General features: G+C 41.7%; 1 protein-coding gene across 3 annotated transcripts in view; it reads right to left on the bottom strand.

The window, feature by feature from the left end:
* The window catches only part of vps13d (vacuolar protein sorting 13 homolog D), a 113555-nt gene extending 87667 nt beyond the window's left edge, over positions 1-25888 (bottom strand). For 2 of the 3 annotated variants that reach the window (XM_031755611.2, XM_039605016.1), the window contains exons 1-21: positions 25283-25887; positions 24004-24206; positions 22913-22990; positions 20534-20724; positions 20060-20140; positions 19372-19488; positions 16413-16517; positions 15750-15920; positions 14278-14378; positions 13067-13232; positions 12571-12672; positions 12181-12370; positions 11841-12023; positions 10965-11095; positions 10811-10865; positions 8799-8978; positions 8482-8612; positions 8197-8329; positions 5795-8083; positions 5545-5696; positions 3087-4139 (exon numbers count right to left, since the gene is read on the bottom strand). In XM_031755611.2, coding sequence (XP_031611471.1) covers positions 3087-4139; positions 5545-5696; positions 5795-8083; positions 8197-8329; positions 8482-8612; positions 8799-8978; positions 10811-10865; positions 10965-11095; positions 11841-12023; positions 12181-12370; positions 12571-12672; positions 13067-13232; positions 14278-14378; positions 15750-15920; positions 16413-16517; positions 19372-19488; positions 20060-20140; positions 20534-20724; positions 22913-22990; positions 24004-24100 — 5706 coding nt within the window. In that variant the 5' untranslated portion in view covers positions 24101-24206; positions 25283-25887. Of the gene's footprint in view, positions 1-3086; positions 4140-5544; positions 5697-5794; positions 8084-8196; positions 8330-8481; positions 8613-8798; positions 8979-10810; positions 10866-10964; positions 11096-11840; positions 12024-12180; positions 12371-12570; positions 12673-13066; positions 13233-14277; positions 14379-15749; positions 15921-16412; positions 16518-19371; positions 19489-20059; positions 20141-20533; positions 20725-22912; positions 22991-24003; positions 24207-25282 lie in introns of all 3 variants that reach the window. The other variant, XM_039605015.1, reaches the window with a different exon arrangement.
* Between the last annotated feature and the right edge of the window lie 2064 nt (positions 25889-27952).

Here is a 27952-nt window from a genome sequence, read left to right as displayed (position 1 = left end):
TATGGCAGTTGAAATATGTTCAGGGTGGAGCCTTATCATATGTGTCCACTTTGGTCAAGGTCGGACAATGTATGACAGAACGAGAGGCAATAAGATTTTCATGGCGAGTCATCGAAATTCGCCGTGGCGCCACGGCCTCACAGTAACCCGAAAACTCAAAAGCTCCGCAATTTAACATGGCCCAGGTGTGTAGTTGACACTGACCAAATATGAAGCTTGTGCGATGAAATTCCAATGAGGAGTTCGCAAAAGTTCGAGGCATGGAAATGGCAAAATTAGAGCCAAAATGTCACCTTCACTTCCAAATGGCGGACTTCCTGTTGGGTTTAGGACATGGCCATAATAGACTTTTATGTGCGCCTCGAACGCTAGATATGTGTTCCGAGTTTTATACATGTAGGTCATACCCATCTCGGGGCTCGCGTTTCTCATTTTCTAGGTGGCGCTACTGAGCCAATTTTCCCTGGACATGTCTCACGGACATTAAAATACGTAAATTTTCACCAGACCTGACGCGTCTGCAAATTTCATGAGTTTTCGAGCATGTTTAGGCCCTCAAAAGGCCGATTCATTTGCGAAATAATAATAATAATAATAATAATAATAATAATAATAATAATAATAATAATAATAATAAGAAACAGAGCAGATACAATAGGGCCTTCGCACTTTTGTGCTCGGGCCCTAATAATAATAATAATTAAAGCTGCAAGCAGCGATATGAGGGCCCTCGCACCCCGGCACGTCGAGCCAAGCCCAACTCCTAAAACCAGTGCGTCCGATCTGATGTCACATTGGTGGAATTCATGCATTTAACCACCAGCTAACATTTCATCTCATTCAATCATGATTATAGTTGTCCCACTAGGTGGCGTTCTAACCATTACTGACAAATAGCATAACCGAGTTTTCCGAGCTCAAGTCTCATCACGCCTGCGACATTTGGGAGAGATTGGACAGATTACTGCTTTTTGGCGAGGGATTGGAACTCCACGTGCTGCCATGACCATCCCGTTTCCCTGGACGTAAAAAGCTTCGCAATTTAACATCACAAAGGTCTTTAGATTCCACGCACTGGAGATCGCCTCAATCTGATGAAATCCCTTGGAGGAGTTCGTCAAAGTATGAGGCCTGAAAAGAAGGGAAATTGTCGCCAAAATTACACATTAATTTCAAAATGTCTGACTTCCTGTTGGATTTGGGATATTGCTCCAAGAGACTTTTTGTACATCTTGATATCCTCCATAAGCTTACCAGGTTTGAGACTCATACATAAAACACAGAGCAGGGGCTGTTGATTTGAAATTTTGTAGGGGCGCTGTGGAGCCATTTTGCGCTATTCAATGAAAATGGTAAAATAACAAGAAAGCGCTCATCACATTGGAGGTATGCGCCAAATTTCAAGACATTTTAAACTTTCCAAGCCCCTCAAAAGCCACTTCAATGGTCATGGTGAACAGCGTTACCACCAGGGTGCGCCGTTCAGTTTAAAGTCACAATTTTCTCACTGAAGCATCATGAGGGACTGATGGTGCTATTCACCGCTTTTCAGGTGGCCACGATGAACCTGTGAAAATCAGTACAACAAAATGAAAGACATGACATTTCCTGCTGCCACTAGGTGGCGCTCCTCGTATTCCTGACAATGGGCACATCAATCTGTTCAGGGCGGGTCTGACATCATGCCTGTAAAGTCTGGTTCTGATCAGACTGGATTTCATTGAGTTACACTAATTTGTTTCTTCATGGCGAGACATCAATGTTCGCCACGCTGCTGGGGTCACACCCTTTCGCGAAAACTCACAGTTTTCACTGTAAGCCAAGACCAACTCCTTAAGGCTTTCCTGGAAAAATTTCAGGCTGCAGATGTCACCCATCACAATACTGTACACCAAACTGTAAAACATGACATTTCCTGTTGCCACTAGGTGGCGCTGTCCCTGGTGTCAAATATGGCAGTTGAAATATGTTCAGGGTGGAGCCTTATCATATGTGTGCTCTTTGGTCCACGTCGGACCATGTATGAGAGAATGAGAGACAATAAGATTTTCGTGGCGAGTCATCGAAATTCGCCGTGGCGCCACGGCCTCACCGTATCACGAAAACTCAAAAGCTCCGCAATTTAACATGGCCCAGGTGTGTAGTTGGCACTGTCCAAATATGAAGTTTCTATGACAAAATCCCAAGGAGGAGTTCGAAAAAGTTCGAGGCATGGAAATGGCAAAATTGGAGCCAAAATGTCACTTTCACTTGAAAATGGCGGACTTCCTGTTGGGTCTGCGTCAATGGTCCCATTGACTTTTTGTTCGTCTTGGCATGATACACATGTGTGCTAAATTTCATACATGTAGCTCAAAAGATGTGTTCGTAGGGGCTGCATTTAACAACGCATAGGTGGCGCTACAGAGCCATTTCCCAGTGCTCATATATAAAACCATTAAAATACAAAATTTTCACCAGACCTGGCATGTGTGCAAAATTTCATGAGTTTTGAGCATGTTAAAGCCCTCAAAAAGGCAATTCATTTCAATGAAAAATAATAATAATAATAATAATAATAATAATAATAATAATAATAATAATAAACAGAGCAGATACAATAGGGCCTTCGCACTCGAAGTGCTCGGGCCCTAATAATAATAATAATAATAATAAGAAACAGAGCAGATACAATAGGGCCTTCGCACTTTTGTGCTCGGGCCCTAATAATAATAATAATAATAATAATAATAATAAGAAACAGAGCAGATACAATAGGGCCTTCGCACTCTCAGTGCTCGGGCCCTAATAAGAAGAAGAAGAAGAAGAAACAGAGCAGATACAATAGGGCCTTCGCACTATCGGTGCTCGGGCCCTAATAATAATAATAATAATAATAATAAACAGAGCAGATACAATAGGGCCTTCGCACTCTCAGTGCTCGGGCCCTAAAAATTGTGTCTGACAACCTTACATTGCTATCCTTAGAGCAATGCAGCCCGCATCAATGATAAACAGACTATATTTTCATACAGGATCTCTTAGTTATTGAATCCATATGCATTCAGCATAAGGCCTGATAACTTTTAGCACACTACGTGACATACCTTTAGGTCGACTTTGGTGTTGACAGGCTCTCTTTTGTCCTTCTCACCGCTGTCTGGCTCATAGAGAGGCTCTCCCGGCGCGGGTTGGGGTGTCACAGGCACCTTCACTGCATGATTATTGGCAGTAGAGCCAACACCAAAAAAGTCCAGAATAACCACCCAGGTCTGTAGCGTGATCAAAACGTCCAGGCAATTAAAGTCAACGTCCACACTTCGGCCTACGCTCCCATAATGCGTTCTGAACTCTGGATGGTTCTGGTCAACCAGCTGTACACTGATATGGACAAGTGACTCGTCAAAATCTGGTGGTGGGTTAGGAGAGGGTGTGTGGTGGCTCGGAGAAGGAGGAGGAGTGCTGGGACAGTCCGGGCCCCTCTTGGATTTGCGACTGCTAGATGAAGGGTTGCTGGGATGCCTCTGGTACAGCTGGAAGACATTCTGAGCCTCCTCCATGTGAGCGGGCAGTGACCGAGGCATGACTGGGTACAAAGCATTAGATGCTGACGGACAGCTTTGAGAAAGGTACTCCTTTGGACTAAAGGTGGAAGGTTTGGGAGCTCCGCGAGACACCATCAAATGTTTGTACTTGGACTCGGGATTCTGCTCCAAAAGGTCTTCCATGAGCAGGGAACGAAGAGCCAGCTGGATTTCCAGTAAATGAGGGTGATCCTTGGTAAAGTCTCCCTCCAAATCTTGGAAGCGCAAACTGACTAAGCCCTGGGACCCCTGTGTTAGATCAGCACTGAGATGAACCTGCAATTCTGCCACATGTAAGGTGACTTTTAGCTGAGTGAATGAGGAAGAGTCCATTGTAGGTTTGTTCGACTGTAGAGGCAAAGGAGATGAAAGTGACATGTGAGCGAAGCTGAAATGGGGAGGGTCCCTTGCAAACATTCCTCCCTGGGGGTCGGGAAAGCGGTGAGGTTTGGTGCAGGAAGGTGTTGGTGGTGGGGGTGTGGGCGGCTGGCTCGGTGTAACATGTTGCTCTTCAGTCAGGGACAAATTGTCCAGTGTCTGGAGAACTTGTTCATACACAGGCTTGCACAGGAACACCTGTCACCAGAATGAAATGTTAAAGGAATTAATAACCCAGCAGTAACAGCAGTAAGACTTGCATAGCCATAATATATTATATCTGACTTCACCTCAAGCAGAAGGTGGTTCAGCTGCATTGGAATAAAGTATTCTCAAAAGGGAATGGTGAAGCCAGTCAAGCTAGTCTTGGTATAACCATATGATGTTGTGAAAAGCCAAAATTATTAAAATAATAGAGTCAGTTTAAAATTTGTATCTTTAAAATCTGGAAAAAAAGAGAGGCAGTTACATCTAAACAAAAACTGTGTTTTTTAAATTATTGCTTTTAATTATGAAAGTCTTACATTTAACTTTTTACAAGTATATTTTAGGAAGATTAATACAAAACACTCTCCACCTTTCCACCTCTGAAAAATATAAATGATGCAGATGTGCCACAAACTGCAGTTCCACGAGCGGCTGGCACCTGAATTCCACTTTTATTTTAAAATGCACAGCTCTACAGCAACGTGTTACAGCCTACAATAAAAAATGTTTTTTGTCTCTATTTATAGTTTTCTCTATATTAAAAACATGCATGGATGGTGAATTTTTTAACTCCTTTGCTTGGGTAATCTGGTGTCTACGACAGAGTATTATGGCCACATTAAGAAAAAACAAATACAGATCATTTTGAGAATAAAGTTGAAATTCTATTTTGAGAAAAAACTCAAAATGTGGAGATTACAGTTGTTTCTAGGCAAACTTTCACTTTGACTTTAATTTAAAAATGATCAATACTATATTTGTTTCTTATTGTGGTCATAATACTGCTTCATAGATGTCTCACAGCTTTTAGCTTAGGTCTCTGAACTAGACCTTTAGACCTTTTTCTGTGTTGGAGCAACTTGTATATATGATAAATTACATGACTTGCTACATGTTACAGACCAGCTCATAAACTAATGGAGGAAATCAAGGAATCTGTGTTATTTTTGTAATCTTGTTTATAAATTTTGTTTAAATATAGTTTACACTTCTCACACATTAATATTCAGTAACTGTCACATTACTGTTGTTCAGAATTTTTCTTTTATAGAAATACAGGTTTTTCCTACTATAAGCAATTAAAAATGTTCTACTTCATGGTTCTTTGTTCAGTATTGATGTCAAGAACACTTTACAGAAACATCTACTGACAGTAGTTTAAAGAACGAAAGGTAAAGTACAGTTTTGAATTATTGTAAGGACAGCATTTATGTTAAAAAGTTAAATTGGGCCCAGCTCTGTTGTAATACTGATGTGCAAGCACTGTTGTGCTTTCCTTAATGTACTATGTAAAATCACCAGTCTGTGTTTTCAATTTATGTATTTAGAAGTAACCAGTCCTTCATTCATGAATAGTGACTCATATTCAGAATGTATATATAGTTATGTTATATACCTTAACAGGATTAACAAATTTGCCCTCAATTCTCAGTAGTCCTGTGCTCTTGAAGGATTCCTCTGTGGTGAGGAGGGTAAACTGTGCATCTCGATCAACAGGAACTTTCTCCAGGGTGAACTGTATAGTGGTGTCTTTCAGTATATGGAAAGCTAATGAAAGAAAAAATTTATATGAACATACTTGCATTAGCATGGAGAGAATCTGCCATTCGAAATTAAACTATCCTAGAAATTTTAAGCGTGCTCACCTTTTCCCTTATTTAAGGATTCAAAGAAGTCATGACGTGTGAACTGTGGTCCATCCTGAGTGTTGCTCCTGTCGCGAGTTGGTGACACGCTGCCAGCATTAACCCCTTTGCCTAGCCTCTTCACAACTAAATTAGTCATTTTGAGTGAATAGAGGCAAATGTCCTTCACCAACACCTGCAACCTTTCTTCTTCTGAGTCTTGTCCAGCAACAAAATTCTGGATTGTTATGCTTCCCAGGTGACCAACCAAGAGTTCCGGGTGACCAGGTTTACGGGGAATGGACACAACTGGTGATTCAATGCTAATGTTCAGGGTCAGTTTTACTAAGAATGTATCTAAAGTGGATTCAGGTTCCTCCATGGGAACGTCCTCTTCATCCTCAAACGGATAGGCCCAGCTCTGACTCAAAGATCGAATTTTCCGTGACGGCGTCTCAAAGAGTGACACCATCCCACTATACTCTGCTGTTTTGTTGGCTAGAACTGTTGACACTTTCGTGGCAGCTCTTTTCAACATGGAGCGGAAATTGTCTTCTACTTCATTGGCTGAGAGACTGAGTTCCTTTAAGAACTTAGCTGAGTGGTTGTAGTGCAATGATGCCATTTGAAGTTTCAAAGAACACTCTCCTTGGGATTTCTCCATAAGGTGGAAATTCAAAGCTTCTGCAGGAGAACGTTCTCGTGTGTCAGGGAGGAATGTTAATCCATCAAGACTTGGGGAGCAGTCTTCAACACTACCAATGCTGACCACAAACTGGCTTCGGCCTCCCTCCTGGGTTAGGTCCACCAGCTGCATGCATCCAAGTGAACCGTTAATGTCCAACCGGCTACCCATGGACACATTGACCTTGGTACCAGTAATGCTGGCAGTGGCAATCTTCAAACCTTTCTTCTCAGTGCCTAAAACAGTGCTGGTAGACTCTGTACGGAGGAGAAGCAGGTTGAGGCGATGGATCTCCACGGTCAGTTCTTTGTTCTGGTCATAGGTGGACTGATATATCCCATCCTGTTCCTCACCACAGTCCTGTTCTGTATGTTGTGCTTTATCGTGTTGCACTGGTGACGTCCAGGTGCCTTCTTCTTTGGGGAAAGACTTCTGCAGGAACTTGAGCAGTTCTACCATAGTCTCAGGGTTGAGAATGATATCCAGGTTATTGACCTGCATGCTTGTAACCTGAAGGGAGCTTTCCAAATTCATGGAGGGGCAGTCTGAGCTGACAAACTGGTACTCAAGCTTAATCAGGGCTTCTTGGTCTTTGAAAAGGGAACTGAAGGGGGAGAGTCCATCTGAGGGCAGGTGAGAAGACTGCTCAGTACAGCTTTGCTGATGTGGAGGAGAACTGCCATTAGCTGAAACAGGAGATGATGGCTGGCTTTCTCTTAGGCTGCCTGTGGGTATGTCAAAACTGAGATGCTTATGAGAAGCAACAAGGAGGTCAAAGTCTGAGCCGTAAGTTTGTAGGGTGTCCACCAGCAGAAGACCATGGACAGTTAGAGCAACTTCTGCATCATATGGCCGCTTGACAAAATGAGCATTTGTGCCAAACACTTTAAGAACAGATATGTACCGCCCATCACTCTCTACACCAAGCTGCATGTAGTTAATGTTGAATTCAGCTAACAGTAGACGGGATTCCACCAAGACTTCACGTGTATGCTGCTCCAATGTCATCACGCTCTGAGTCAGATTTTTGGCTGAACCCTGCAGCTTCCATGAGCTCTCTTCTCTTTGAAATATCTTTTCATGGCGGAGGGTAAGAGGATCAGAAGGTCTGAGAGTCTGACTCTTCTCTTGGCCTTTGTTTCCTTCATTTACAGCTGGACTGTTTAGTCTAGCCAGACAACTCCTAAGAGCAGTCATCTTCTCAAGGTTCATATGGATCTTGAGGTCTGGTAGGGTTCCTGACAGCACAGCACCGGGGAGCTGGGGGTCAGATGTGTAGCGCAGTCTCTGCTCAAGCTGCAAGAGGACATTGAATTTCTCCACCACGTGTGTAGGCCCTACCTCACTCTCCTGAAGATGTTTCCAGTTGTCTTTATAGCGACCGACCATTATCTGGAGGTCTTTGAAGGATAAGGAGTATTTTTCATAAAGCTTTTGTCTATAGGCCTGAGTACCTTCCAGAGACCTGAAGCTTGTAAACTCAGGGTATTTCACCTGTGCTTTCAAAGGCACATCGAGTTCAGGTGGGGGAGATTCTGGTGGGGTTGCAAGAGGAGTCTGGTACTCATCATCACTTATGTTTTCTCTTTCTGGCTGAGTAGCCATTGAGTTGGACTTATTGTCATCTTGAAAAACAATGGATACAATAGCAGGGGTAAGTGAGATATCACTGTTAAGCATCTAACAGTGGGAAAAAGAACAAAGACACTGAGGCATATTAGTGAAACAGCTGATTTACCTTGAGAGTTTGTCAGCAGAATCCTGCCTAAATCAACAACAACAAGCATTGGGTCTCCTGACTGGAAGTCATCAGGAAAAATCACCTGGGGTGCAGAGATGTCCAATTTCATGGTCCAGCGCTTACTGTTCTCCTACGAATCAGACACCAGTCAGATTTAATGGTGATTTAACTATTTCATACCACCATGAGCAACATGAGGCAATTGTTGTTGTGATTTGGCACTATATAAATAAAACTGAATTGACCTGAAAAATGTAATTGAATTCAGAGAATGTTTCTTACAATGAACTCTCCCACAAGCAGCTGATCGATGGTTTGTCGGATTTCTGCCTTGGTCTGCATTTTCAGCTTGTTGTACTGCCTCCTTGCAGCTTCTGCCACTCTCAGCTCCAGTTCTGACTGATACCCAAAACCTGGGTATGAAAGAAATGTATTTAAACAGTAAACATTTTTTAAACAGTCTCAATCAGTCAACTCTGCTTGTAATTGTGTATCACATGACCACTCACTTACAGAACATATTTTTGGTCTCAGTGCTTGCAAAAAAATGCTACAGAGGAAAACCAGCAAGGTATAAAATCCACTTTAAATATACTTACCCGAGGTGTGAATTCTTCCCTTATAAAAGAATTCGATCACTTCTTTTATAGCTTGTGGGTTGTAGATTATGTTCAGTGGACTAGTGTTTACTTCCAGTCTTCTCTCAAACTTGCACCTCACAGGGTTACGCTCGTAAATCATCTCAAACACTGGGCATGATACGCATTCCGCATTGCATCCTGACAGAAACATAACAAACAAAGTGTTTTCAAGTGTGTTATGTTAAAAAAGGAAATAGTCACTGAAATCTGGTAGTATGCAATAAAAGCATAACTCCCCGTATAATGGATTACACAGCATTGGGTAATAAGTTTCATCACAGCAGGTGTCTTTCTGAAAATGCTGCAACTAAGTTTAAGAATACAATTCCTCTACTGTTATTTTCTTCAGTGCCATGTGCCAACACAGAACAGAACAGCAACCTGAACTCTGCTCTAACATGTAGGTGGATTATCTCAGCTTTACATCTTCACTGCATACGGCTCTGGATACTGTGGCTCCTCTGTAGAGGAGAACAACCCTAGGTTTCTCTCTGCACGGTAGCCACGCTCACAAAAAAGTCAGAGCTCTGTTGAACCAATCAATCCTTTAAATCTTAACTAGCAACCTTAAATAGTAATGGCTTTAGGAATTTATCCACAAACAAAATTTTGCTCTTTAGAGAAAAAGTTATGAGTAACCATCTCACAGACATAACATTCAATTCAGTTCAATTTTATTTATATGGCACCAAATCACAACAACAGTCGCCTTGAGGTGCTTTATATTGTAATTTAAAGACATTAGTTACATTAATACAAAGAAAACAGAGAGAGACCCCCTATAAGCAAATGCTTTGGTGACAGTGAGAAGGAAAATCTCCCTTTTAACAGGAAGAAACCTCCAGCAGAACCACCCTCCGGGAGGGGCGGCCATCTACCATGATCGGTTGGGACGAGAGAAGAAAGACAGGACAAAGACACACTCTGGAAGAGAGCCAGAGATTAATAATAATTAATGCAGAGTGGTGTATAAACACAGTGAGTGAAAAAGGTGAATGAAGAAGAAACACTCAATGCATTGTGGGAATCCCCCAGCATTTATTTATTCCCTCGGGATAAATAAAATATCATCAATCAATCAATCAATCAATCAATCAATCATCCTAGACCTATTGCAGTGTAACTAAGAGGGGATTCAGGGTCACTTGATCCAGTTCTAACTATACACTTTATCAAAGTAGAAGGCAGATATGATTCAAACCACTATAGCACAGTTCCTGTAATACCTACAGCATGCTCTAATCGCTGTAATAAAATATTATGGTGAACTGTATCAAACGCTGCACTGAGGTCGATGAATCCACACCCAGAAACCATATTCTGTGCTGAAACCTGACTGAAACTCTTCAAATAAACCATTCCTCTGCAGATGATCGGGAAGGTTGGAGATTGGAATGTAATTAGCTAAGAGAGAAGGGTCAAGTGATGGGTTTTTAGTAACAGTTTAAATACTGCCAGCTTGAAGATCTTTGGTACATTTGGTACACAGCAGATTAATCGAAATAGGTTGATCATATTTAAGATTGAAACATTAATTAATAGTAGGACTTCTAGGAAGAAGACTCCAAAAGACAAAGTTCATGAAGTCATTACTAGTTAAGGTTAAAGGAATGCTTGGCACAACAGAGCTTTGACTTTTTGTCAGCCTGGCTACAGTGCTGAAGAGAAACCTAGGGTTGCTTTTATCTCTTCAATTAGTGATGAAAAGTAAGATGCTCTGGCTCTACAAAGGGCTTTTTTAATAAAAGCAGCAAACTATTTTTCCAGACAAAATGATGAGATGGTCTAAATTAATCCACTGGCAGGGCACAAATATCGACACACTGAAATCTTCCGCCAACCATTTGTGCACAATTTAATACGCACCCAAGCCACAAGCTCAACAAACCAATTATTTTATTCTGTTTCCATAAAACTTTACTTCATAACTGTAGTTCATCATTAACATTAACACAAAACAAAAACCTTACCAGAAGTAGTGCTGGACTGGCTTGATGACTGGTTAGCAGCAACAACAACGTTCCCCTATAACATGTAACAGCAAAATATAATTAACTGTGTGTTTGAGGAACTGCAATTCACTTTTTCAATATTTTTATGTGATGCTCTGCCATTACTGCTTACCGTTTTGGGCGACACCAGGACAGGAAAGATAGTGCCCTGAGTGGTCAAGTCTCGAAGGAACAAACTTCCCAGCTTTACAGACAATAAGGAGGACTCTGAGCGAGGGAGAGACTCCACCATCACTTTCACCCCTGTGGAAACAGTTATAGTCATTTGGATTTTGACAGACGTGCACAGGTTTTGAGTTTACTACATTTTCCCACCAGTCTATGGGAAAAATAGCTGTAGGTAGATTAAACTTATAATAGATTGTGAACATCAGTCCCTTGTTGGAACAAAGACTTTGATCGCATCAGTTATGTGACTCTTAACTGGCTGGTTTCTTATGTCTCTAACAGGTCCTTATCTGTAAGGCTAGGACATGAATATTTTACGTGACATCATCCATCTCAACTAGAATATTTCTATTCTAGAGGGGGGTACCCTGTTCACCCAGGGTACCCCCTCTCTTGATAATCAATGCAGACTGTATTTAACTATGTTTCCATCCTGCAGGTGAATGAAGACACAAAACAAATGAACAAACATGCTACAGTTTACCAGAGCTGCTGGGTCCATTTAGGGTTGATTAACTGCCCGAGTGGGAGAAGTTGAAAAATTATCTGAATTTTTTGTCTTTCAACTGCTGCTGTGGCCACAGTTTTCACTCTACAGTCGTCATTTTACCCTCACAACAAAGCCACCATTGTTCTCTTTCTATCCAGTGTTACCATCGTTGAAAGAGTATTAATGGTTCTCTAATAAATCTAACCAAAGTACAGCCTCCTCAATCCAACTCTTCCACACACAGCAGATTAGATGTGCAAATATTCTGGTTTTTCATTTGAGATGCTTGAGTTTAGACATTTAAAAGACACAATTCCTGCTTTGATATACCAGAGAATTCCAGCTGTATGACTCCACTCTCATGCAGCGTGTCTCCGCACTTGTCCTGGTGGAAGAGGGTGACTCCACCCTTCTCCAGTAAGAAGTCCAACCGGGCAAACAGATGATCTCGCCTGGTGAACGTGTTCAAAGTGTGAGAGTCCTCCAAGGGGTCAAACAATTCTTCTGTTTCTGCTGGAAAAATATTAAATGTTTACATTATTTCAAACAGAAGATTGCTTCACAAGAAATGTCTACACTACCACAACTAGAGTTTACAAATAGACGAAAAATAGATGTAAAACTGTTTGCAGCTGGCATTTGTGAAAGGTACAACCATCGCCTAGCTCACCAAGAATATTCCAAGAGGATGGACTTTGCAGGAGTTCTTGTGGCCTATCTGGATCCTGGGACTCTCCATACCAGCCCCCCCAGCCTGGGAACCACGATTGTAGGTACTGGATCATTCCTGAACTCCCGCTCTTTGGAACAGATGTTGTAGATGAACACGTCTGGGGCTCACTGCTGGGCTCACGTGCATTCTGAAAGAGGTAACACAGAAATAAGATGACATTCACAAAGATCAATGACCGTCTGAGGAGTGATGGCTGCGTTTTTTGTAGGCTGACTTGTTTAAGGGTGGTGGTGATTAATGACAACACAATATCTGAAAGGCATTTACCTAAGGCTGGGAAATGACACAATGCGTTTTTTGTTTACAATTTAAAAAACCTGAGAATACCTCTGCAATTACTTCCTGCTTTCGAAACCACTCATGGACAACTTCTCTGAGAATCTGCAGCTCTTCAAATGTCTGCTCATCCTCAACCCGCTCCAGCTCACTCTAGATGAAAAAGTCCAAGGAAATATTCTCAAAAGAATATAATCTTGAAAGATCAGTACAGTACAAATTAACTGCCTTCCTATCCATGCACTTGGACAGACAACAAGACTAAACCAAAGAACATAATGAGGTTAGTGTATTCACACACTTTTCATGCCATCACTGTTCAGCTAAGCAAGATTTTATACAAAAATAATTTTCTTATCTATAGAAAATGGTACAGATGTGGGCAATAGGAATATCTGAGTAAGGGATCTAGCCATCATTTAAAAAAAAAACTCAACCCTGTGTACTTTTGGTATTTTTTATTAGGATTAGATTTTTTCTTTTTTATATTAGCAACATGTTATACTAAATATGTATTATTCATCTCATCTTTCTCTTACTGAAGTACCTCTTCCTGAGGACTCAGGACTCCTTTGAGCCTTCTGAAGTAGAGGCTGGTGTAGGTTAGGGAGTCCCGGGCGCGCTGCAGGGCAAAGTCCCAACTGCCTCGCCGCCGTTGCTCTTTTATGTCACTCAGGTTGGCTTGGATGGCAAACATCCACCACTGTCGGCAGCTGCATGATTTCAAAGGTTTATTAAACAACAACCCGAGTATTAAAATACAGTACAGCATGTTATCAAGTCTACTGGTAAAGGAAAAAACAGACATCATTTTGACCCCACAGAAATTAATGTAGAATCACTGCATCGCCACGCTGGATTGCCTAGCAACATAATTATTTACACACATTTTGACATGTAGGCTGCTATAACAGCCAGCGCAAGCTAGATGTGACTGATAAATAAATCTATAGGGAGCTATGGTTGGATAAGAGATAAATAATTGCTGCAGGGCTGAGGATGGGATTTCTTGAACCGGAGCAAATGGGGGAGAATGTGAGTGAAGACTTGGGTTACTGACTGTTCTGAGCAGCGGGGTAACGTAGCTGAACTCTTTAGAGAGAGAGACTTTAGAGTGTGGAAAACTAATCCAAGCAAATAAAGAGGAAACTCCATGGTCAAATAATTTCAAGTCTGAGCAGCAGAGCTGAGGAGAGGGAGCTGCAGACTGAGGCGGAGCAGAGTGGATGCTGGATCAGAGGCTGCAAGTTTGGTGATCGGAGGCAGATGTGGACAAATCGTATTTGTGTGTGTCTGCATGTAACTAGAGACCAGGCAAATACACAGTAAACCACAGGTGAAGAAAAGCACTTGTAGGCATTCGCGTGCTGTGGGGGCAAATTTGATTTGCGTGTACACCTTGAAGATATACCTTCAAATCAAGATATCAAGGATCACACCTATGTTTTATCATCAAAGAAAGTGTCCTTTACCAAAGAAGAAAAACATGAAAGAAAGGGACATCGGGACCAGCATAGGGATAAAGTAATCCAATTACAAAGGTTCACGTTTTTGTCATTTCCTATTTGCAAATATCATCTTTTTAAGAGAAAGTAATAGTTTATAACTCAGAAACTAAAATGACTTTGGTCATAGTCGCCAGTGTTATGGAGTTCAATCAAGAGAGGTAAGAAAATGGAATTCAGTTGACTACAGTCTGCAATCTACTGACATCCAGCAGTGAGATCTTTCACACTGTACCTTTAAGTGTAAACTTACTTTCCTGAAATAGGTACTTTCGGTCTCCACTTTCTGTAAAACATCTCTCTTTCCCTGCGATCCAGCTCTTTAAGGAAGGCCATGATCTGCTGGTACTGCACCTAAGAGGCAAGACACACAGACAACAAACATCATCCAAAATTCTAGCCTTGGTCCATATTAAACACTTTTTGAGTGGGAAAGCTCCAGATTAGCTTCAGTTCCTAAGCATGGAAAATTCATACATCCATTTTCTAGCGGTGATCAGAGGTCGGGTTGTGGGTCAAGTAGCCTGAGCAAAGAAGCCCAGACTTCCCTCACCTAGTCCACCTCTTCCAGTTCATCCAGTGGGACACTGAGACGTCCCCAAGCCAGCCAAGAAATGTAATCTCTGGGGCCTCCTCCCAGTAGGACATGCCCGGAATACCTCACCTACGCGCCCTCCAGTAGGTACCCTAGTCAGACGCCTGCGAACTACCTCAACTGGCTCGTTTCGAGGTGGAGGAGCAGCGGCTCTACTCTAAGGAAGAACCCAGCTACCCAGAAGCTAATCTCTGCCGCTTGTATCCATGATCTCATAGCTACTCATAGCTTGGGACCATAGGTGAGGAATCCAGATTGACCAGTTGTTCAGAATCAGAATCAGAAAGACTTTATTTATCCCCAAGGGGCAATTAACATACAACAGAGCAGCATGACGTTGAAGATAAGGACAGGGCATAAACAGGCAATAAGAGTGAGATAATAAATACACAGAATATACAGTATATACACAGTTTTAAAAATTACACAACTCTTTTATGATCAGTTGTTTCCTCACCAGAACAGATCTGTACAGCCCTAATCCATCTGTCAATCTCACGCTTTGCTCTCTCTTCACTAGCGAACAAGACCCCGATACCTCCTTCACCTGGGGTTCCAACTTGTCCTTGACCCGTTTCCAGCTGAGAGCCATGGTTTCAGACTTAGAGGTGCTGATTCTCATCCCCACCAATTCAAGATCAGCCTCAAATCGCTCCACTGAAAGCTGGAGGTCACTACCTGGCTATGCCTAGATTTTCTGTCTATAAAAACTATGAAAGAATCAGTGACAAAGGGCAGCCCTAGATGATCCCCCTAGTTCAAGCACATCCTCTGGTCCCTCTTCTTAAACAGGGGGAACCACCTACCCAGTATGCCAATCCAGAGGTACCACCCAAGACAACACTGCAGAGACGTGTCAGCCAGGACAGCCCTACAACATCCAGAGCCTTGAGGAACTGTAGGGCAAATCTTATCCATCCCAGGGGGCCACTGTACAGTTGTTTACCTACATCAGTTATCTCAGCCCCAGTTATGGCCAGACACTGCTTCAATTATACATGCCCACAGCATGACTGTGGGATTATGGAGACCCTCAAATTCTTCTTTGGGGATACGAAATACTCACATATGTAATATTACAGAAACAGTTGTCACTGTTGACAAAGAGGACGTTAGATTTTGATACAGACCTGTGAAAGGCGTAAAGACATAGACTCCAGCTGAACCTGGCCTTCGATTCGTGGGGTGTGTCGGGACCTCAAAGGCTCCTTGGAAGTGTTTCTTCGGAGCAGCACAGATGCGCACACCGGCTCAAAGATGTACTGATGGTCACGGCTTTGCATACACTGGCTCATGGCATCCTGTTAGTTAAAAAAACAATTAGCCTACTCATATGGTGTATCTCTTTTGAGCAGATTTTACTTTTGATCTAGCTTTGTATAATCACAGATCATAGTCCAAGAGGATTTCTAACTGGTGGACTATACCCAGAGAGCTGACAAAATAAAATAAAATCCTGAACCCTCGATCCTCACGGTATAACAATCAGGTGGACCTGTGATGCTGTGAGCGTCATCTCACAAACACAGTTTGGGTCCATGCAGGACTATGGTCATCAGAATAATCGTCTTCTGAATGTGTTGTAATGCTATGGAAATCATAGTTATTTGATGCAACCCAAATACTTTTCATCATCATCAAAACAGCAAATGAGTGAATGTATTTTGGAAGACACTTGTTCATTCTATCAGAGTTTCAGTGAACTGAATTTTAAAGACAAGCCATCCAGGTGGTCTTCAGAACTAAGCTGTAATACTCCAGAGATCTGCCACCAAGTTCACCATATGACTGACCTGGATCTGGTTAATGGGCAGCTTTCCCAGCATTTCACACTCAGTGTCCCAGTAGACACTGAAGTCTTCGATCTCCAACTGCTTTTGTCTGAAAAGCTTCTGGACCTGCAAAAGAAAACCACCACTAACCTCAAATCCAAAGACCAAACCAAGTCCTTAATCAATAAAAGGAGCCGTTTACCCTCTAACCTCTTTTGTAAATGTGATGCACATCTGATATTAACTGACTGATTTCATTTTAGGCCATGTCTCAGACAGAGCTGACATATTAACAGAGTGATGGCTCTTAATGGAAATGTTTGATAATGCTTCTAATTTTCCACAGAAAAAAATGAAAAGGCACACAGAATCTCTTTTTGTGACACTCCGCTGCTCATCAGTAATACTTATTAACAGTATTTAGTGCTTTCCAGGGCAATTTTGCATTAATGTAACACATAATGTCCAGTACAGCATTAAGGAGGATGACTTGTGATTAGGCATTTCCACAACTAGTTGACTAGCCGACTAGCCGACTAATTGTCACTGTCGTCACTGGTCGGTACCAGACATAATAGTCTTTTAATCTAATAGTTAAAATTTGAATTGATGCCCATTGCTGGTAAATTATTGTCCTAAATATTATGCAGACATCCGCCACGAGATGGCACACTGTTGTTGAGAAACGGCATAAATCTGTTAATCTAGACCTGATGTTTTTGCTAAGCCTATTAGACTGAGATCACGGATACACCTGGAAATTAACTTTCTCCGAAAGGTGGGTGAGGAGTTCAATCATTCAGCAGGGGTTCAGAGTAGAGCCACTACTCATCCTGAATCAAAATAGACAGCTAAGGCTGTCACCTCCCGGGTAAGGTGCTCCGCCCAGGTATGTCCTACCCAGGGGTAGACCCGGGACGAGATGGAGAGATTACATCTATCACCCGGCCTGGGAAAGGCTCGACGTTTCCCTGGATAAGCTGGAGGAGGTGGCGAGAGAGATGTCTGGGCTTTCCTGCTGCCATGCGGCCTGACTTCAGATAAGCGGAAGAAAATAGTTGGATGATTTACTGATTTGTTATTTTAGATTTTAACCTTCATTTTAGTGGTTGTCATGAATTTTGAAACCACATGAATCATAATGCACAGCACAATGCTCCACATTTTTCAGTCGCAATTTAACTGATCACATTTTAGTCATACAAGGTGATAGCTTTTATAGCAACATGTTGGTTTATTTTAATTGTTTTTCTTCTGCTACTTAACTGTGCGGCACCTCGAATCTTGCATTATCAACATTACGCTATGTTTAATGTTGATAATGTGACACATGATTTATTATTAAGAATGTCCTTAATAGTTTAAAACGCCTTTGTTATTAGTTTTTGACATTTTTCATTAAACAGTTCTCAGATGTAACTGAGTAATATAATAATGCAGTAACATCTCAGTGTGTCTTAGTTTCAGAGTAGTCTCTTAGTCGTATTTTTTTTTTTTCCACAGTTACGTGACTAAGAAATTAGTCGCCAGGAACATCCCTATTAGGGCTGGGTATCGTCACTGATTTCTAGAATCGATTCGATTCCGATTCACAAGGTCCCGAATCGATTCGATCCACGATTCGATTCAATTTAATTCGAATCGGGGAAATTTTGCCTCAGACAGTCAGAAATATTATAATTCAGATCATGCATCAGTACATTTCCACATTTTTATATCTATAAAAAGAAAGCTGACACTTGCGAGACTTTATCAAAGGTGTGAGCATCACAGCAGATGCCTTTGTGTCAAAGTAGCTGAAGATAAAACACAGAAAAACGTGAAGGTGATTTTCCTGGCCTGGGATTTTATAAAAATATTCTGCAGTAGATCAAAAACGAAAGAAAACCATTAATCAACATATGAACGTTACCTGATGCTGCTGAAGAGAAGCAGAGCAAAGTTACAGAGGTTTTATTAGAGACACGGCTAAGCGTTTTGCAATTTTGCATAATTTTAAAAAGTTTAAATTTGTTCAGTAGCCTATTGAACAGCAGAAATGAGGTTTTCTTTTCAGAAGTAAGTAAAAGGAAAAAAAAAAACAGCGGCTGACAGCACTGTAAACAACGGTAGACTTGTGCGTAACAAGCAAGCGAATAATGCAGAAAACAGATTTTTAGACGGGAAACTGTTCTTGAAGTACAGAGACAGAGAGAGAGAGAGAGAGAGAGAGAGAGAGAGAGAGAGCTGTGCATGAAGTGTGATTTTTATCGTGGTGGAAGCAAAACAGTAAAAGTCAGAGGGAATTCATGACGATGTTTATGTGAAGCGTAGTTTGGATCTTCTTTTGCTGCTGGTTCGGTCAATATTGTTTGGAGAGAGATAAAACCTACAGCTTCAGAATCTAGCGCAAAAAGGACGTAAACACAAAGTGCGGACCTGCCGAAACACCAGAATCACCAGAAGCCCCGACCGTGTCCGTGCCGTCGGGTGAGAAAGGCGACATCTCACTGATTCTGATCCGTCGGTGGGTCCGTGCTTTGGGTTTACATCTTTGTGCAGACTCCGTGTACCTGGTCTCATTTACAGTTTTAGCTGTTTGGTGGTTGTTGAAATTTTGTGAGGTTTAACCTGAGATTCTGGCATTTCGGGCAAAATAAATTTATATTAAAAATCAATTCAGGATTTTAATGAATCGATATCACGTTATCCCAGCTAGAATCGATTTTAATCGATAAATCAATAATCAAAACCCACCCCTAAACCCTATGTGTAATGACTGCCCATTTCATGAAAGAGGCTGAGAATGATCAGAACAAGAACAATGACATATTAATGCATATCAGTTAAACTTTCTAATGCAAATATATATTTTTATACTGTAAGGTAAAGACCCTACAATAATACAGAGAAAACCCCAAAACCCCAAATGGACTACTGTATCATCTGTTCTCATGAATATAACAAATGATTGGATTTTATGAAATGAACTAACACTTACCAATTCCCTGGAAGGGTTCTGAGCACATATATTGTTGATGCAAACGCCAAAGGAAAAGGGCTTCTCAGGGTTGGAAAAGTCATCCTCAAATCGTAGATGCACATGTTGGATCTTCAGCTAGACATATAAAAAAAAACATCATTCAGTCACAGATCAGTCTGTAACTCAAAGGGAGATAATGAGAACTACCTTAGTACCAAAGAGTTAAGCTAACTTTTGAATGAAGTGAACCAGCTGTGTCGTTGTTCATAAATGAAGAAATTCAAAGTCTGCAGTAAATGTGACCCTGAGAGAACTGTGCCTGATGTGTGTATTCTATGTAGTTTGTAAACCATTTGTTCACATGTCATGTGCTCACAACAGGCCAAAATGACCCTCTGGTCACCGTCCGCTCCTTGTTCAAAAAAAGATCACAAGCTGACTGCATGCACATTTCTATTTTCAGAGACTTTTCAGGAAGATTTCTTTTAAAAGCTGCTTCATGGAAAAAAGGAGGTCATTTATTTATTTATTTTTAACTGCTGAAGACAAACCACAGGAGACCAACAAACAATCCACCACCGCTGAGATCTGCTGTGAGGGGAAAACATAAAAGGACCAAATTCTGTTTATTCGTTGGGCTGTTTGTAATAATTATTCTACCTTTACTTGCTTATGATATAATCTCAACTGGTATCTCATGTCTTACCTCAATATTTTCCACAATTCTGGTGACTAATGAGGCAGTCACAGAGTACCAGTACGACTCTCCTGTCTGTTCACACTCATTCTGAAAGATCCAAAGACATATGAAAAATACATTAAAGATAACTGTGCTTAGTAGAAAAGCCAGACATCATAAAATCAGTGTCTGAGATAAAAGCGATTCCTGTGAATTCTGGATGGACAGACGGACAGACAACTTGCCATGTCATGAGTTCGTCTGGACATAAGACAGAAAATCATTTTATCACAATCAAAAATAATAGTTAGGTGAGATAACCCTAAATTGTTTAGGCAAGAACTGATGCAGTGGCCTGCATCTACAATTTACAACAGCGTTTTCACTGAGGCAAAGTTTATTAGTAAACAATTAGACAATTACATTGCAAGATGAATGTATTGTTACGTTGTTATTTTCTAATAACCATTTCTGGGAAAAAACAAAACACTCTTGATCTACTTTGAATTTGTCTTCGAGAGCTTTGAGGAGGCGTTTTTTGCGTTCTCTCTCCTCGTCTTTGTCCCTCTCTCCGTCATACTCCTGCAGCTGGGCAGGGCCAACAATCAGGTTGAGCTGGGACATGGAGATGACCCATGGGTCACTGTGAGGCCGGTAGAAAGGGATCTGGAGAGTGATCTTTCCAATGAAGCCTAGTAAAAGAAACAGATTAAGTACTTTTTTAAATACTGCAGATGTTATGTCATGTCTGTAATCATGCATCGTAAGGCTTGAAATAGCTTTTAAACCCCCAACTGAGTAATGACTCAGTAACAAAAAAAGAACCCGACACATAAGGCACTGCAGTGCTGTGGGAGTTTATTTTGTTGCACTTTGTTGGCCACAGCTTTTTCCCCTATTTGTGTAGGCCCGACCGGAAGCCATGATTGGACGATGGAGACCAGCAATGCTGGTTAGCCTCCCCTCACACCACCCCTGAACCCACTGCTCCAACCCTCCCCAGCTGAGCCAGAACCCACAACCCACCAAAGACTCCTTACAGCATTTGTGCTTATTCCATTTGACTGCAGCAACACCTTTCAAAAAAAGTGACAACAAAAATTATTCACACTGTGTTGTACAACCTCTTCTTTTACCAAAATGCTGTAATGTTTTGGAACTAAAGAGAGTAATTGCTGCAGTTTTGAATCCAAAAGGTATCATTTGTCATATTTTTGCAGCCACCCTTTAAAGCCTGAATCATGAAATAACTGCAAACATGGAAAAATGGAGACTTAGTGGGGCTGCATTTTGATGCTATGTCATCTTAAATCGGTCATGTGATATGGATTTCCCGGCGTGCCTGTTGTCCCCAGAGGGTTAAAGGAGCTTTACAAGTTACTAGGCATCAAGTCTATTCAAACCAGCGTCTACCATCTGCTGAGGCATTGGTGGAGCAAGTGAATAACACCTTGAAGTTCATGCTTTGTAAGTTCATTCACAGGGACGAATGCAATTAGAACCCTGGTTAGACTCTCCCCAGGCTTTTCTCCCTTTGAGTTACTGTTTGGAAGGAAGCCGCTCGGGGTGTTGGATCTGGTTAAAGAAAACTGGGCGGAAGGTCCAAGCCCACCTAAGAACAAAATTCAATAGGTTCTGGACCTAAGAGCAGAACTTCACAGATTGGGGAGGTTATCTCAGGAAAATCTGCACCAGGGTCAGGAATGTCAGCTCAGACAATTTTCACTCATTGCTCCCTTCATCCAGCTCAAAGTTACTCGCCAAGTGGCAATGGCCCTTCGTTGTGATACAGCCAGTAGGGGATGTTCACTATGCAGTGGTACGGTTGAATAGGGGGGGTGCCACACAAATATATCACCTCAACCTCCTGAAAGAATGGAGAGAGGCTAAATCACCTCTCTGGTGAGCCTGGTTAAAGAGATGGGTTGGGACTGGAAGTGTCTAATTCACGAATTCCATCATTGCCTCATTGTGACAACCATCTCACACAGGCGCAGACAGCAGATGTTCCTGCTGGACTACGCTAGATGGCTTCCCGGCCGGTCAGAGGGTATGTGGCAGGGTAAGGTCTGCAGAACACCCCACTGTTAGAAAGGCAATGATAGAGAAAAACTTGCCCCTGGTACACTGCGCAGAAATACTTTGCCACACACTCCTCGTGCATTTGGCAGGACAATGTTTCTACACGCCCTAACAGAGAAAGTCCTATCAGATAAATAGGAAAAAAACAATTTAACGCAGAGCCAAAGATATCCACCACAGCCTTAAGCATGTTAGGTAAAGTTTTATGGTAAACAGTATCAACACTGTAGAACAAATACAGAGCAATTCCCTGCATCGAAAGCTATCAAAAGATAACTATAGACCTCCAAAAGTCAAGTGTTGCTTTTGAAAATCCCAATGAAAAAGGTCAAAAATCTGCCATTTGCATAATAAAGATCTGAACTGACTTTCCAACTTTTTAAAACTAATTTGCTAACAAAGGGCAAATTCGAAACAGGCCAACAATTGCCAATAGAGCATGGCATTGCGATTATGTTTCTTTAGTTCTATATGACACTACTTGGACTACAAACACAACACAAAAGGTTTCTGGTACCAAATAAATGTGTGAGGAAATATCGATACAGAGATATATTATATCCACTGCCTCTTTTGATACACTGATGCCCAAAATCAATTGTTTTATAAGAACATGTAGGCACTCTGAAAATATTCTTCAGCCAGTCTGACAAATTAGGGTAACCACTCGTTCGACTGCTGGTGATTGCACTTAGCAAATAAGTGACAAGTAGTTCTGTGTATTCACACAGATACAGATCTGTTTAAACAAAGTAGTTGTCTCTACACTATGTGCAGATATCAGTGAATGTGTTTCACCTGCTTTGACTTCGAATGGTAAGTCAAACTCTCGAAGGGCATCCTTCCTCAGAGGGAGGTTCTCTAACTCCACTGCACCTGAAGAATAACAATAAACAGATAAACACCATGTTTACTAAGGGTGCTGCACACTCCTTTAAAAGTGTCTGAATTCAGACTGATTAATATGACCTTGACAGCTTTTACACCGTCTCTTAATGATTTTCCAAGCACACTGCCTGTTTTAGATGTCCTGACACACTCCCTTTGACCACACATAGTTAACATTATATTAATAATAATAATGATAATAATAATAATAAATTTTAATTGTGAGCGCCTTTCAAGTCACCCAAGGACACTTTACAATAGGAAGACACATAGAATGGCAAAATAAGAACAATAAAACAAAAGCACAAGATAAAATTAACAAACAGTGGATTCACAGTGAATATGCAGATTTGAACAGATGAGTTTTGAGTTGGGATTTAAACTGGGGAGAGAACCAATGTTTCTTATTTCTGGGGTAGAGCAGTTCCACAACCTGGGAGCAGAGCAGCTGAAAGCTCTGCTTCCCATGGTGGTGAGGCGGAAGGAAGGTACAGCAAGCTGGATAGAAGAGGAAGATCGAAGTGAACAGGCAGAACAGGTAGTGGTTAACAGGTCAGAAAGGTAAGGAGGAGCGAGGTTATGAATGGCCTTGAAGGTGAGCAGAAGAAGTTTGAATATTATCCGTAATTTCACAGGGAGCCAGTGAAGTTCCTGAAGAACAGGGGTGATGTGCTGGTAGGAGGGGTTCTGGTGATAATGCGAGCAGCAGAGTTCTGAACCAGTTGAAGCTTATGGAGGGATTGAGCTGCATATCATTAAAACAGCAGCAGATCAAACCACTATTAGTCTACCGGCATAGCAGAGGTGTGCCAATCTTCCACCCCCTGGAATAAATTTTACTTAGAACTAATATCCATAAACTGGTTAAAGTCTGGAGTGGCAGCCATCAAGTACAACAGACTAAGGTGAGAGGAAAATGGACAAAGACAAGAAGAAGAAACAAAAGCAAAAATGAAAGAAGTGAAGTTACTCGTCTGTACAATTTAAGCATGTGTAATTACCTTTCAGAAGAGCAATGGAGAGTTGATCTGTGTTTAGGTTGCTAACATATTTTCCTAGGTATGTGTTCAGCACCCAGGCAACAAGGCCCTCCAACATCCTGATGGCTGGGGGGTGATGAGAACCACCCCGTGGTGGGAGAAAATTGTGATGATGAAAGATTGACCCTCTTGATTGCAGGTCTTACGAGGGAGCCGTTAAATGTCTAATAAACATAGACAATTTTTTTTTAACCATTTGCATTATGTTCCTATAAACCTCCAGTAAATTGCTACAAGTCAGATACAGACAGACGACAGCTTAAAGAAATCAAGCTATAGTGGTTGTGAGAGAGCGCCTGTACTCCAAAATGAAACATTTTGTCTTAATGGGACTGGTTTCATGTGGGATTTCAACTACTCAGTTCACAGGGCACTCACTGAATTGTACGAGAATGAAAATTGTGTGATTCATATGCTATAACTTTCACAATCACCATACCAGTACTATGGGAGATTTTTGCCTGAGGGGTCAGAAAATGGTCTTCAACACCATCATGAAAACATGAAAGTATGGTGTCTGTTGGAGCAATTATGTTTACCCCTCCTGTAAAGATCCGAGGACTGAAGCTACTCTATCAGCATGTGGTGGCTGAACACTTTACTAACACAGGTTTTCCATGAATTGCTCTTTAACTTGTCACCTGTGCAGTGCCCCACTAAGAGACCTGAAATTCGTTTCGTAAACACACATATTTATAAGCAACTGCTGCCGCGTTCATAACCAAAATTAAGAACGTGCTTCTGTACGACTTTCAACACAGAGTTTGTACTGACTCCTCATTAATGCCTCCATCCAACAGCTGGAAACACTGACAAACCAACTGCGGTCTAGTACTTTGAGGTAGTTGTCATGGCATAACGTTAAAATCCGCTTCGCCACAGTTTTGGGGGTGTAGGTTTGCTGTTCTTCAGCCAAATGTAGCAGCCAGGCTGTGATAACCTTCTCTACAAACTGGTATCCTTACAAATCAGCGGTTCTGCAGCTGGTTTCATCACCGAAATAGTCGCGGCAGGCACCAGGTTAAAGCTATTCCATCACGTGTCGTCAGAAACGGCTACTATTAATGAAGCAACGACATATATATGGGATTAGCAGGAATGTTTTGATTTATCCAGTGTTAGTACAGAAGGACTAACTGGAAATTCCTCAACTGGAAAGTCAGTAGTTAGCTAGCATATGCGTGTTACAACAAACATCGGTCAAATGTTACTCTTACGAACAGAAGTGCCACTGACTCACCGCCAAAGACGACAGCTGCCTTATCGATCCATCCTTGAGTTCTTGTCAGTACCAGCCTATTGCCACTGTCAGTCGGTGGCCATGTCATGTCAGAGCACTCAGGACAGGACTTTAGAAACATTTAGTGGGACAGCAACAGCAACCCAAGGTAGTCAAATATGTTCCGGCATTAAGGAAGGGGCACTAGCTAAATAGGGGGAAAAAGTGAAACTGAAAGCGGACTTATTGACCAGCGTTATCCGTCAAAAGAGAGCACCCAAGTCGAGATGGTTGTGGTGACGGATCATAGCAAGGTAGCCAGTATGCTAAATGCTAAATCTAGCATGTCACAGAGATCACAACCCGCTAATCTAATAAGCAACTGATGGCAACACTGTTGAGCTTCTCAGACAAAATCAAAAACCAAACAAAATAAAACCTGTAACTGTCGTATTTCAATACGTTAGAGTTATGTGTCGCTACATTGTAAATAACACACTTCCGAATGATGTTCGAAATATGTCGAACTTCAACATATACTTCCTGTCACATGACAAACACAATTCTTCCCGTGCGGCGTTGATGAACCAGGGGAAAAAAGAGTGATAGTAATATTTCGTCACGAAACTAATTTGTTAATGATGTACAGCCAAAAAAAAATCTTGGCGCAGCACACGGTTTTTTTTCCCCGTATTTCGTTGATATTAGTTGTCATTTAAAGTGTTGGGGTATAAATAATGTAACCCCTGTATGCTGTCATTAACAAAGGAAAGAGACCATAAACACAACACGAGCACTTCCGGTACTAGGTAAGTTGGCAACACTGGAGTAATACCTGGACTTCCGGTTCATACAAACATTTTTTACAAATAAATAACTGCAAAGTGGGGTGTGCGTAATTATTCAGCCCCCTTTGGTCTGAGTGCAGTCAGTTGCCCATAGACATTGCTTGATGAGTACTAATGACTAAATAGAGTGCACCTGTGTGTAATCTAATGTCAGTACAAATACAGCTGCCCTGTGACGGCCTCAGAGGTTGTCTATTGGGAGCAACAACACCATGAAGTCCAAAGAACACACCAGACAGGTCAGGGATAAAGTTATTGAGAAATTTAAAGCAGGCTTAGGCTACAAAAAGATTTCCCAAGCCTTGAACATCCCACGGAGCACTGTTCAAGCGATCATTCACAAATGGAAGGAGTATGGCACAACTGTAAACCTACCAAGACAAGGCCGTCCACCTAAACTCACAGGCTGAACAAGGAGAGCGCTGATCAGAAATGCAGCCAAGAGGCCCATGATGACTCTGAACGAGCTGCAGAGATCTACAGCCCAGGTGGGGGAATCTGTCCATAGGACAACTATTAGTCGTGCACTGCACAAAGTTGGCCTTTATGGAAGAGTGGCAAGAAGAAAGCCATTGTTAACAGAAAACCATAAGAAGTCCTGTTTGCAGTTTGCCACAAGCCATGTGGGGACACAGCAAACATGTGGAAGAAGGTGCTCTGGTCAGATGAGACCAAAATGGAACTTTTGGCCAAAATGCAAAACGCTATGTGTGGCGGAAAACTAACACTGCACATCACTCTGAACACACCATCCCCACTGTCAAATATGGTGGTGGCAGCATCATGCTCTGGGGGTGCTTCTCTTCAGCAGGGACAGGGAAGCTGGTCAGAGTTGATGGGAAGATGGATGGAGCCAAATACAGGGCAATCTTGGAAGAAAACCTCTTGGAGTCTGCAAAAGACTTGAGACTGGGGCGGAGGTTCACCTTCCAGCAGGACAACGACCCTAAACATAAAGCCAGGGCAACAATGGAATGGTTTAAAACAAAACATATCCATGTGTTAGAATGGCCCAGTCAAAGTCCAGATCTAAATCCAATCCAGAATCTGTGGCAAGATCTGAAAACTGCTGTTCACAAACGCTGTCCATCTAATCTGACTGAGCTGGAGCTGTTTTGCAAAGAAGAATGGGCAAGGATTTCAGTCTGTAGATGTGCAAAGCTGGTAGAGACATACCCTAAAAGACTGGCAGCTGTAACTGCAGCAAAAGGTGGTTCTACAAAGTACTGACTCAGGGGGCTGAATAATTACGCGCACCCCACTTTTCAGTTATTTATTTGTAAAAAATGTTTGGAATCATGTATGATTTTGGTTCCACTTCTCACGTGTACACCACTTTGTATTGGTCTTTCACGTGGAATTCCAATAAAATTGATTCATGTTTGTGGCTGTAATGTGATAAAATGTGGGAAAGTTCAAGGGGGCCGAATACTTTTGCAAGCCACTGTATCTTGGATTTGGTCTGCTGCTCTGGCGTTACCCCCACTCACTGTAAAGCCCATTTGTTTCCCCAATCTGATCATAAGTTTATTTCTTTTACTGTAAATACAACAGCCTCCAAAACCTGTACTCCCCGTGACATCACATTTAGGAAAATTAGTAATATTAACCTTGCTGATCTTTCATCTGCCATTTATGACCATCCATTTATTCACAGCTCCTCATCCCCAGATGAACTTGTTTCTCACTATAACGTCAACTTCCATAACCTTCTTAACATATTTGCTCCACTTAAACACCGAACTGTCTCATTTTCCCGTTCAGCACCATGGTTTACTCTTAACCTGTGCCATCTCAAAGCTAAAGGACTTGTCTGTTCAAGAAAACTGGACTTACCATACAG

The sequence above is a fragment of the Oreochromis aureus genome, linkage group 20, assembly GCF_013358895.1.
Source record: "Oreochromis aureus strain Israel breed Guangdong linkage group 20, ZZ_aureus, whole genome shotgun sequence".
NCBI lineage: Eukaryota > Metazoa > Chordata > Actinopteri > Cichliformes > Cichlidae > Oreochromis > Oreochromis aureus.
The sequence above is the reverse complement of the archived record's forward strand: the minus strand, read 5'-3'. Positions and strand labels throughout refer to the sequence as shown.